Source organism: Varanus komodoensis, unplaced genomic scaffold (assembly GCF_004798865.1).
Source record: "Varanus komodoensis strain SLA01 unplaced genomic scaffold, ASM479886v1 scaffold12, whole genome shotgun sequence".
NCBI classification, from domain to species: Eukaryota; Metazoa; Chordata; class Lepidosauria; order Squamata; family Varanidae; genus Varanus; species Varanus komodoensis.
Window position 1 is genome coordinate 1,182,757 of NW_025335349.1, and position 13,128 is coordinate 1,195,884.

At 44.9% G+C, this 13,128-nt stretch overlaps 1 protein-coding gene across 1 annotated transcript in view; it reads right to left on the reverse strand.

Annotated features, from left to right (window-relative positions):
- Nucleotides 1-10,384, reverse strand: part of HMGCLL1 (3-hydroxymethyl-3-methylglutaryl-CoA lyase like 1) — a 69,551-nt gene extending 59,167 nt beyond the window's left edge. The window contains exon 1 of the mRNA XM_044422171.1: nt 10,178-10,384. Coding sequence (XP_044278106.1) covers nt 10,178-10,297 — 120 coding nt within the window. The 5' untranslated portion in view covers nt 10,298-10,384. The remainder of the gene's footprint in view (nt 1-10,177) is intronic.
- Nucleotides 10,385-13,128: the final 2,744 nt, after the last annotated feature.

Genomic DNA, 13,128 nt, shown 5'->3' on the forward strand with positions numbered 1-13,128 from the left:
GTCAATGTATATTCTACTGTGCATCATCATCTTAATGGGAAGTTTCATTTACACAGACATGACTAGAAGGTGGTTGGATTGTTTATACTGACCACAAGAGAAATAGATGAAGCTTTCTCTCCCTCGATTATCTGTGGGTCAAGCTACACACGAGCACCAAAGGAGATTTCTTCTTTTTACCATTAGTAACCACCATGTGGAAGGAGCAATTTGGAGACAATCTTTGGTGTGGCTGGGTGGAAAGATTGAAACCTCCCAGGTACTTTTTTTTTAAAAATAATTTGCATTGTAAAGGTTAACAAAACAATACTGAACCATAGAAAAAGAAAAGAGAAAGGAGAAAGGAAACATCTAAGAGAAAGGAAGCATCCAATTATATAAACTTGGATGTGTCATTTTCACTTAAAACATGTGAATTATATATGTACATAATACATTTTTCTATGTATATACACTCACCCATATTTCAACAGAGGGAGAACATATATCCATAAATATGTCCATTCATGGCTGGCATCTGTATACCAACTATTCAAATGCTGAAAGCTTCAGTCCACTGTATTATAGGAGGGAAGCATCTATACTTCCGATACTTTAATATCTGTCCTTTAGCTGCAAGTCTTGCAATTCAGCCACACCAGAAAATTTATATTTGGCATGCAATATCAAAAATGGCAAAAACTCATAATCGGTACTCACTAGCTTATCCAAAGTAAAAATCAGCTTCTTCACCCAAGTGTGCCACAAAAACATTTTTGACCAATTTTAGAGCTAGTTTTTCCCTTATAGCCCATGTAGCATGGGAAAGTGGATCAAAATGGTATTGATACGATAGTATACCCACCTATTTCATCATAAATGGGAGGAACCCTATGCATTTTAGTTTGCCAAGAAAGTATCTAGGCAGGATGATTCAGGAAAAGAAACCAGGATGAAAAATTCTAAGTGGAAAAGTGAAAAAAGACTGAAATATCATGCTTGACAACCAATGGGCCCAAGGATATCAAACAAGATCTGGAGAGCCTATACCACTTTCTTTAACTGGATGCTGCATCCTCTTCAAAGATATTCAAAGATATCAACAACCAAAAAAAGCCCCAAAACCTCTCGTGCAATCTCAATTTGAATAGGGGGCTTCACACTTACTTTTGAGAAAGAGATATCTGTGTTACATATATAATGTGGCCCCAAGACCATTTCTGCTGCTTAGTTCAGTAAAAATAGTATCCATTCTCAAACTCATGGGAAGCTCTTGTCTCAGCACCATCAGCTTCAGAGGTATGGTTGCTTGCAGTGCAAGAGCAGTCCTTCTCAAAAGTCCGAGCCTTTCCAGGCTGTGGAACGCCCAGCTGGGGAAGGCTACGCAGGTTCCTTCTCTGCTGTCCTTTCACCAGCAAGCAGACACATTTTATTCGGGCAGGCGTTTGGTGTGCAATCTGGTCTACTCACCCAGGAACTGCTTTCATAATGTTATCTGTGTTTTAACTCTGGATTTGCTTGACAGCCATGGGGAAAAACTAATGGCAGTGAAAATGACACCTGGCCTCGTAACACTGGGGACATGGTGAGGTTTTACTGTGAGAAGACTTGTGGTAAATCAGGCAGCTTCCCATACAGCAGATTTACATTTTACAAAATCTTTGACTGAAACCAGAGAAGGTCATTAAAGAGGAAGTTGCTGGGATCAGAACAGGGGAAAAACACATTCTACCAGCTTTCCTCAACCTGGTGGCCTTCAGAGGCATTTGGACCACAACTCTCAGAATTCCCATCAGCAGGACCATTGACTGGGGATTCCAGATGTTGCAGTCCAAACATGTCTGGAAGGCACAAGGTTGGAGAAGGCTACTCTAGATGGCAAATAAGCTACAATTGCATCTACTGTGGGAGGCAACCACATTGACAGTCAGTCACTCAGTCAATCAATTTTAAGCTGGTTCTCCAACAGAGGGACAATGTGGTGATTGATCACAAATTCACAACAAGGAGGCCACGGCTCGGGGGAAATAGCAAGAAGCAAGGCTGGAAGCTGGAATCAACATGGACAGCAGTCAGGACCCTCAGTAAGACTGGAGGTGATGTTCCAGAAACCTGTAGCTAGGTTGCAGAACCAAAGCCAGAGATTGCATGGTGATGGCAAGAATCAATTGCTCCATTAGTGGTCTGGAACAACTCGGAAGTTTTTATCCTCTAACCAAAAGAGTCACTCTGAAGCTCCACACGCTTCAGTGGTGCATCTTAAAGGCCCAATGTCATTTAACACAACCACTGCCTTCTTCTAACAGAAGAAGTCTTGAATTCTAGGAATTGCATGCCTTTCCAGTGTGTTGGAGGAGTCCATTTCTACAGATGTGATGGCAGAAAGATTTTCCCAGGATTCAGTGGTTACGATGTTGGATACAGAGTAGAGTACATACTTGAGGAAGGCCAAGGGTTAGAGATCTCCTTGGAGCTGGTGCTACTGCAAAGCATATCCTTGGAGCTGGAGCTACTCAATGACTCTCTGATCCAGCAAAAAAATATTACCTAATCATTAAGGCTAATAAGTGATTATTGGGCTTAGTGGGTGAAGTGAAGTGAAGTGGTGGGTGACGAGGTACTATGGATAAATTGTGGGGAATATCAGCAATGAAACAGTTTAAATAAAAAGCTAAAAGCCCAGATAGGCACTTTCCATCTATCAGGTGTTGCCAAAGGAGAACAAACAGCATGTGAAACCAACCAACCCTCCCCAAAAGGGCAATGCTGAAAGCAACACTGGATCCCACTCCCATCCCAGTTCTAATTCTTTTGGCTATCCTATTTAAGCAAGACAGAAAAGTACTGTCAGGGCTTGAGATGTTATTTGCCAAAGTCTTCAAGGAACCATTCCATTTCCCCCTATGAACTCAAGTTATAAATTGAGGAAAACAGAGGTTTATAATAGAACAAGCTACTAACCTTAAACCATGGAATTATAGACTTCCATGGTTAAATTTACCCCAACTGTAAGCAAATCAAGCAAGCCTGACTCACTCACACACACAACTGCTCATAACTTGCCAGCATGCAGGACAGGAACCATAAGCAGAAGGCCCATCTTTACTCTGATGACAGAAATGCCAGCCTGCTTGCTGCTGAATCCATAATCCAATAAAGCCAGCCAGGTGTTAGCGAGAGAGCCCTGTGCACTTGTAGAGAAGCCATTCACCCACTGTACTGGCCACATTGAAAGCCCCCAAATGCAGAGTTCTGGGCATGGCTTGTGGTCATTGCCTTCTGCTAGACCTATGGCATAAGGTAGCCCAAGAAGACTCTTGGCACTATGTTTAGTCATACCTCAAATACATGGATGAGCAACCGAGATTCCAGATGCTTACTTGTTCGCAACACATGCTTAGGGCTTGACTTAGAACCCACTTGCATGCCAACCTGCTGCACATGTTGAAAAAGAGCTCTCACGTGCACTTTCATCACCGTATGATATATAACTTCCACATCAAGTAAACCAAAGGAAACCAGGGGTGGTTCATTCTAATGAAATTAATGTGGAACACTAGAGAGGGAAGTATGCAATGCTGAAGTATACTTGGGAGCAACATCAGACAAAGAAAAACATAAGGAAAGTATAACATAAATACCAAGGTTAGGCGAATTCAATGTAAGGCAAAATTGTCAAAAATCTATAATGCTAAAAATGCAAAGTGAACAGACAGGGAGTTGTGCGCCAGAGAATGAAAACATGATGGAAAATATATTGCAATAAAATGGTCGGAAAGATCTAAGGCTTTTAACTGCCTAAAATTAAAACCACACTTTTTTCAGATGTCTAATACTAATAAACCTGACTACCAGAAGTAATAATGGCTTCTAAAAACCATTAGAACAAAACACTTCCAAAAGAATAGAATGCTCCAAGGGCTATTTGCCAATCTGAATACTGCTTAATTTGGAAAATCAAAGTAATAAAGTTCCCCAAATTCATCAGGAGAGTATACATAACAAGAAGCAGATTTTCCTGTGATGTTCAGGGCTTGTATCTGTTCACCTCTTCGCTGCACCAAAGAAAACCTTCTGCAGATCTTCTAGTGGTGGGCTCACACTTTCTTATTACATCTACATCTAAAATTGTAGCATCATCGAATAGAAGAGTTGGAAGGGTTAAGGCCAATAAGGCCATCAGGTCCAAGCCCCTTCTCAATATATGACTCCAGGTTCAAGCATCTCGGGCAGATGGCTGTCCATTGTCGAAAAGACCACAACCTTCCTAGGCAAGGGGTTCCATCGTTGCATTGCTTTTACAATTGGCAAGTTTCCCCTTATATTAAGTTGGAAGCTGGCTTCCTGCAATATAAAGCTGTTTAAAGCTTGTATTCCATGTTCTGCATTCTGGCATGATCAAGAAGGAATCCTGGCCCTCTTCTGTGGGACAACCTTTAAAATACCTTAAGAGTACTATCATATCTACCCTCTGTCTTCTCCTCTCAAGTCTAAACATGCCCAATTCTTTCAGTCTTTCCTCATAGGTCTTAGTTTCCACTCCCCCAGTCATGTTTGTCGCACTCCTGTGAAACTTTTTCCAGTTTTTCTGTATCTTTCTTAAATGCTAGTGCACCGAACTGGACCCAGTACTAAAGATGAGGCCTAAGCAGTGCCGAGTAGAAGAGAATTAGTACTTTGCGTTATTGCATTCTATTCATGCAGCCCAAAATAGCATTGATATTTTTGTAGCCACATGTTTTAAGTGAAATTTTAAAAAATGCAGCAAAAGTGTGTTGAATATGTTATATCATGTGGACATATTTATTAGAGAATAAGGACTGGTTTCAGATACTCTTAAATATACACTGTGTATAAGATACCCATTGCACAGAATGTTAAATAAAATCAGTCACCTGAAGTGCCATCTTGCAACTGGGCAGGGGGCAGAGCAATGCTTCACCTGCAAAAGGCCCCTAATTCAATCCTCAGCATCTCTGGGTATGATTAAAACAGGATTCTGCCACTCTGGAACAGGCATATGCATGGACATCTGGCCTGCCTTTGTTGAAGTGTATGCTATAATTGCTACATCCAGATATATGCTATTATATGACTATTTATATATAATTGGTTGTATGGTGCTTGTTTTCTGATTGGCTTTTTTTCTGTTTTTTTACATTTTGTTTTTATGGAATTCACAATATGGATGGATGGATGGATGGATGGATGGACTGAAAGAATCCTAACTGCAACTCTGGAAAAATACTGCCAATCATTTTCAACAATATGAAGCTTTATAAAATGGTAGTCTGACTCAGTGTAAGTCACCTTCCTATGTTCTTAAATGATAAAATGCGTTGTAAGCCACCTAAGAAGTTATAGGCGGCCAATAAATACATGTATTAAATAAATAAATAGTAGCCATTTTCTTTCAGTCCATTGATAGGCCACAAGTGTGTGTGTGCATGCATGTGCATGTGGAGGATCAATGCAAAAATTATATGAACACATCAAGGTAATATTGCTTTTGTTCCCATTCATCCAAGCATTTGATAATGTTTATTTATTTTATTTATTTAAAACATTTTTATCCCGTCCTTTCCAATAGGCTCAGGACGACTTACAATAATGGTTTTGAGTTGCCTCAATATGACACAAGTGAGGTTTAGTCTGTGCCACAGCAAGTCACGTCATTTTCCCTGGGATGCTCAACTAATAGAACTGGAAAACCAGCCACACAGAGACCCAGCCCTTCGCAAGAGGAAGGGGTACCGTCACCTAACCCTGCGGATACAGAGGTTCTGCTGTACTTTGGTACACTGCGCTCCTACAGTGCAGAATATAACAATTCATGAACCCCAGCAGAAAAGGTAGTCACAATCCCTTATGGCTGAAGTCAGTATTCTCTCTAGATGTGTTCCTTTAATATTTATATAAAACTCATCTTTATTCAAATTCCATTATATCCAAATATTTGGTTCTTCTCTCAACACCCAGCATTATACTTCTTAATAAACCACACATCCTTATCATTGTGAAACTTCATGTCCACATGAAATACTTTTAAGGGTGCAACCCTATGAATGTTTAGACAGAAAAAAGTCCTATAACTTCCAACTTTGCCCGGCCAGCCATTATGCTGGGGTTTGTAGAACATTTTCTGTATAAGACTGTACCCTAAACAGTTTAAATTAAAGCTTAAATTATAGGCAGACATGCAGTAAACCTATGTAATTCTTGTCCATGATATAACTAGCTTCTTCCTTTCTTTTCTGCCTACCCCTTGGCTTGACCTGCTCTTCCGTCCGACCTCTGCTTAATGAAGGTGCCATTTGCTTGCTGCTTAGCTCTGTTGTGCACCTTCATCATTATCTTTTGGAGAATCAGTCCCTAGAGCCTCCTTGGCACTAGTTTTTTTCAAACGGGGCTTTTAAATCCCACGTATACATAACAACTGAATGTGCAGCTAGCAGCAAAAGTATACTTTCATGAGAGCATGTTGGCGGCAGTTCCTCACATGCTGGAGACAAGGACAAGCATCGTTTTCCCTGGGATGCCCAACCACAAAAAATGGAAAACCAGCCGGGCAAAGTCCCAGTCCTTTGCAAGAGAAAGGGGATTTGTCCCATTACCATGCAAGTTATTTCTGGCAGCTTTAACATTTGAAGTAGCCTCTAAGTAATCCCTAAGCTACATTTCAATTGTTTCTTTCTAGAGCAGGGATGTTCGACCCTTTCACCCCAAGAGTTCTGGAGATGCACTCTGGGGCTGCATGCCAGTGGTGCACTGCTCCATGTATTTCTGCCTGGCGTGCAAGCAGGTGGTAGGAATGATATCATTTATGTTTATGTATTAAAAGGTTTCCTAACCCATCCCCTACAAACATCCCTAATAAAGAAGATGGAGAGCAATAGCAGCTGATGACAACAGCAGTGAGAAGACAGACTCACTGAGGGAGGGGGCCCATTGACGGTTTCTTGCTCAAGGACCCTCAAAAGTCTGGAAGTGACCCTGGAAATTCCCTCAGTATTCTCTCAGATTGCTTAAGCTAACAAAAGGTATTAGTACCCCTTCCAAAAGTTCAGAGATAGGCCAGAATTTGTTCTGAATTCATCTTTCAACATATCCTTGCATTTCACATGTTAGTTGCTGAAATGTTCAGCAAAACTTTTCTCAGCAAAGCATTCCACAACCCTCTATAAAGTTGGTGCCTGTAACCAATCATTTTAAACTCATAACCCAGCCCTGCATTTGAAATCATCATTATTTCTTGCAATCATCATACACATTTTTAACCATCCATGCATGCATTTCTTAACTAGGAGGGGAGAACAAATTCCCCTGTGCAAACACAAACAAAAACACTGATGACAAAGTAGTCCTTCAGAGAGCTCTAAGGTGTCAGACAACCTCAATCATGGCCACACTAAATTCCCCTTTAAAAAAATGCATGCACCCCTTCACAGAGAAGCCTGCAGCTCTTAAAATCTGAAGTGAGCCACCCAAAGGTGCAGCTGCAGAAGGAGTCCTCCCCTGAAACCCTTTAACATTCAGCTCTTTTGCCAGGAGGCAAAGGTTGAAAATAGTGCAACTGAAGAGGCTCTGTCCTTTGTGCACCCCGCCGCCCCCCCATCCTTCCACATCACATGCCGTTTGGCCATGCTGGAGGGAGGGCAGTGTGACAGCTGAATATTTCCCGTGGGCATAAGCTTATTTCCTGCTTATTTGAATCCTCCCCCTTGGGAAATCTAAGGCATTCCACAGCCCCATGCTATGTGGCAGCCATCTGCAACCTCTCCCCTTTGCTTTGTTCCTTCCTGCCCTCACAACCTTGGCTTAGAATAACTGTAGCCAACTAATCCTTTCCATTGACACAGTATTTTGAGGGTGAGGGAACTTGTTCTTGGTACTGCGACAAAGTTTGAGAACCTTGGCCTGGACAGGAAGAAAGAACTGCCTGAATTGCTAGCAATGCCTGCAGCACCTGGGTCACCCTGTACACAACTAACTTTTCCCTAATATTTACTTGACTCAGATGCCCACCTCTACCTTTAGAAATAATCTTAAGTTTGAGGATAGATTTCAAAAGAAATTAAGGAAATTTAATTCAGGCAAGCCTTTGACACATAAGCTGGTCTGCTGCTGAAGAGGTTTTTAAGTGTCCGCTGCTGTTTATTTCTATTCCATGCGTTGCATTTGTATATTACAACTATTTAATTTTGTTTTCAAACTAAATGTTATTGTTAGTCACCTTAAGCACAGTCTTCTGGCAGGAAGACAGGGTATAAATAAATGCCATTCATTACATACAACTCCACTTCCTTATCTATGTGGAAATCACCACCCATTAGCCTTCCACCTCTCAGCCCATAAAAGAGTAAAAGTAGAAGTTCCAGTTCCCCCACACCTACTGAAATGCCTTGTATTCTCCAGCTATTAAAGACACAGGAGCCAAAATTGCATTTGCCCTTGGAGTTGTTCATTCTGAGTCTTTCATCACAAGCATTTCCTCCACTTCTGATCATTTGGTTTGGTCCATGTCTCTGGGCTTGATACTGAGATGGCAGAGCTTAACCCTTCCTCTCAGCTAGGTCAGCTCGCTGTGCCAATGCTTTCCTCCGCTCCAGCTGGCCACATGCCCTTGGTGGGGCCACAATCCCCCCTCCTCCTCATGTTCCATACCATGGGCCACTGGCTTACCTGAGAATAAGGAACGGTGAACAAGCAAAGGCAGCTGCTTCTCTTTGCAGCAGCAGCAGCATCTCTCACTACCTGAGCATCCAAGCAAGCAGCAGAGGTGCCCACAAGCAGCTTTCCTTCTCCTGTGCTCCCTCTTTCTGGGCAACACAGAGGGGATTCCTTCTGGGAGCACTATGGTGTCCCAGAACCCCACCCAGAGGGAGGCAAAGCCATGCAGCCATCACAATCTGGGTTGTCTCTCTGGGTTCTTAGAGCTGGCACCAGCAGGTCCAACCTTCACTGCCTGGAATGAAAAGGCAGGTAAGGGAGCAGATGTGACTGCAAGGCATTCTCTCTCTTCTCACGTGACATAGCAGTTTGGTATGTGCTTGCCAGGCCCAATCCTAATTGCTGCAACAACTGTCAATAAAGCAACCCAAGCATCACTGGTCACCTGCCTCTACCTTGGCTTGCTTGCATCACCCCTTCTCTCTGGGCAGCACAGAAGTAACCACCAGGGCCCAGTTTAAAAGCTGAAAGGCAGGCAGGCAAGAAAACAGATAGCACAAGGAGCTGCTTTCAGAACCATCCAATCTTTCCGTCTGCTTAGCACAGCAAGAAGCAGCCAAACTGCCTGGAGAAAGCGCATCCTGCCACTGCACTGCCCAGAACAAAAGGGCAGAGAAACAAGTGCAGCAGCAGCAGCCCTCCTGCCTGTGCTCTCTTTGGGGAAGTGATATATCCTGGCAGAGGGCAGGTAAGCAGCTAGAGGGAAGCTGTCTCTCTCTCTCTCTCTCTCTCTCCCTCTCCCTCTCTCTCTCTCTCTCTCTGGGTAGCACTGAGGTAACTTGTGATAGCTCTCAGTAGGCCCAACTATGGCAGCGTCTAGAGTAAGGGACCAGGGGATGGATGAGGGAAGGGAGCAGATGCAAGGAGCAAGCACCACCATTCACCTGCCAGTTTCATCTCAATGGAGATACTGGGTCAAAGTCCACAATCCCCCATACCCCCAGTGGCAGGTCATGTGCACATCAGGACAGCAAAGATCTTACTCCGGTAGTTATGATGGCATAAAAGATAGGCACATCTAAAATGCAAAGCTTCATGCACTCAGGTTTTTAAAGTAAGCATTGTCAAATAGTGCGGTGGTTGTCCGAACATATCAGGGTGCAGACGCAGTTTTAAAACGTGAAATGGCAGTTGCAAGGCAAGGTAAACGTGAGTTGTGTGGCTCATAATGGATGGGATACACACAGCTAAATTTCCTAACTGCCCCCGGGGAGGGGGCGGTAAGCGAACAGAGGTGCTGCTTCGACAGGGATGCGAGCTGGGCCGCCTCCCTCTTATTCTAGGCAGGTGAAGAGGAGGCGTCGCCTCAGAGAGGCAAAGGAACGGCATCCCCCCATCCCCTCCAAAGGGCGGCACCTGACCAGCCCCGGCTGAGGCGTCGGCGCCCCCCGCCTCGCCTGCCTCGCGGGACCCTCCAGAGCCAAGCGCTGGCCCCGGCCCCGACTCCGACTCCGTGGCCCTCAAGTACCTGCCCAGGCTGGTGCAGAGCGGCAGGCTGCGGCGGGGCAGCTTCGCCAATCCACAGCTGCTCCTTCAGGAGATGCTGGTAGCTGAGGCAGTGCTTCAGCGCGGACGGCACGTTGCCCATGGCGCGCGCGGCGACAGGGCTGCGGGGCGCCGCGCTCGCGTCCTCCGCAAGGTCACCGCCGCTGCCGCCGCCGCCGCCGCCCGCTGCTGCGGCTGCCACTACGAGCCATCGCAATTGCCGCCGCGCCGCCGCCGCCGGAACCGCCAGCCGGAGGCGGCCAGGGCATCGCGCCCGCCTCAGCCAGTCGGGGCACACCGCGGGCGCGCAGCGTGGCTCTGATTGGCTGAGGGGGCTGCTGGGAGCGCGCGCCTGCCCGCCTGCCCAATGCTGGCTCCCTGCGCTCCGCCGGCCTCGGCGCCGCGTGAACGCAGGCGGGCCGTGCGGCGGAGACGCTGAGCGCGGCAGCGTCGCGAACTCCTCGGCGGGGCTGGATGCGCGGACGGGTGGACGCGGCGCGGGGAGGGATCTCCCCGCCCGTCCGCGCGGATTTTCTTTCACCGGATGCTCCTCTGGAGGCTGGTTAGGCACCATGGACTCTTTCATCCAGCAGGTGGCGGCCACAGAGCCTGTTTAGGGTCGTCTACGCGGTGCAGGAGGAGGAGGAGGAGGAAGGCAGGGACTAAAGCCGAAAGACCTGTCGCTTTTTAGAGAGAGCTCCCCGAGGCCTGACCTTCGAGTTTTTCTTCAATGCCAGAGCCCAGGACGAGGTGCACAATATCCCAGAAGAAAGCGGACATTTGGGGAATGTTAAGTGTGCCCATGCATAGGTATGGAGGAAGAATCCGAAAGGCTTTCAAAGGTGTACAGATTTCTGTAAATTTAGGCCATGATTTCTGCACTGGACCATTACCTGTGAATTAATGGCTTTTAAAAAGTTGTAATTCACAGGGGGAAAGCGAGTCAAATGAAGTACATTACACTATTCAGAAATGCTTTAGTAATGTATATTCACATAAATTATGTACATACTTCACAGCAATTTTTAACATACCCTTTTAAGTGGAGAAAAGCTTTAATTTCCTAAGTGACTGGGCAACTGAATCGACATCTTCCAATGTATAGAACACATGCAGAGCATATTTGGCAAAATCCAGACCTTTCCAACCATCCAGTAAAACAGAGTACATAAAGCATTGCCTTATATTCTAGGTGGGTCATTACTCCAGCTAGCTCTGTACAATCTGCTTTGATTTGCAGGGTTTGAGACCAGGTCTTTAGCAGCCCTACAAGAAATGAACCTGAGTCATTATACATGCCAAATGCTCAGACACTGAGATACAAGCCCTCTCCTTAGCTGAGATGGCAAAATGAATTGGATTATTAGGGACATTTAAGATCAACAATTTTCAGCCAAAAAAAAAAAAAAAAATCAAGTGCTATCCTGCCATGGTTTTTCATCACTTTTTTCCTGTGTTCTTTTGAAAGCCATGGGATTCCTTGGAAGTTTATCCAGAATCCATCCATGAGACTGACCATATGAACATACCAATCCCAATAAATCCAAATGACTTGTAGCTGAAGCACTGTTAAAATAAATGTTCCTGGATTGCCTTCAGCCGCAATCCAGGTGACAAGCTAGTTATTTTTAAAAAGTAGAAAGAAGAGAAAGGAGAAGAAAAAACCCTGTTTAAAGTGTGACTGTTCTGCTGCAAGACCAACAATAGAATTTAAGAGTTGGGAGGTGTATACTGAATGTTTTTTGTTTTTTTTACACAAGATCTAAATGAGGATATTCTCTGTTTCCTATCAATGGCTCCCAGCTTCCTATGGAAATAAGGACAGAAATAGCCAGAAATTTGCATGCATCACAGAAGACTGTTTGCAGCAGCCATCAGGTCTTAAGACAAAACAATGTATCAGAATAACTTCTCTTCCATGCTGAAGATAGCACTGTGACACATCATTATCCACCCACATCCTAAGCATTATTATTACATCACATTTATATGCTGCCTTTTTTTCGCTTGTGAGGAAGTCAAGGCAGCTGATATACAGTAGCTCCATTTTATCCCTACAACAACAATCCTGTGGGGTAGGTTGTGCTGAGAGTGACTGACTGGCCCAAAGTCATCCAAGTGAGCTCCATGACCAAGTGAGGACTAGAACCCAGATGTCCAGGTCCTGTTTAACCAGAAGTGAATGCCAAGTGCAGAATGCACTTTTGAGAATCCATGCATGGGAGCGGACAATAACAGCGTCTTGCAGATTCCATTGGAGCTTTTACATCCCCAGTGGCAACCGTCATCTTCAGGAATTTATATAGCATCTACGCTTCAGCTAGAGCTGGACCTCGGGGTCAAAGTGCAGAAAAGCCCAGCCCAGCCTCCCCACCGCTGTGACTGCCAAGATGCCAGCAGGTGATGCAAGCAGCATCTGGTCAGCAGGAGGAAGTTTTGTTTATGCCTGTAGTTGTGATGGTGCTATGATTTGATTTGAAAATGCAAAAGGACAGGACAGGGAAATATTTTTGTTCTTACTGTCACAGATCCAGAATATAGAAGCAGTTCTGTAGCACAGAATGACATTTGGGGAGTATTGATCCTGCGACTGCACATGACCATCTGGCATGGCCACCCCGGCACAAACCTCAGGGTAAGCTGGTGCACCCTGTGTCTGTGCAGCTCCTTATCCATTGCAGCTTTTATGCTGAGCTTTATAGGAGCTATCCACAGTGCTAACCTCCATCTCCAAAATAGGTTCACTGCCATGGAGCTCCAGGATAACTTTATTCTGTTCAGTTCAGAATAAAGGCTGCATCTTATAAGGCGCCCCATGGGAATAGGAGTCACCAGCCGCCTCTGGCATTCCTATCCATGTTTAGCTAGAAAGACATCCTACAACTCCCATCATTCACCAGCCAGCCATGCTGGGGAATTCTGGGAGTTGTAGAA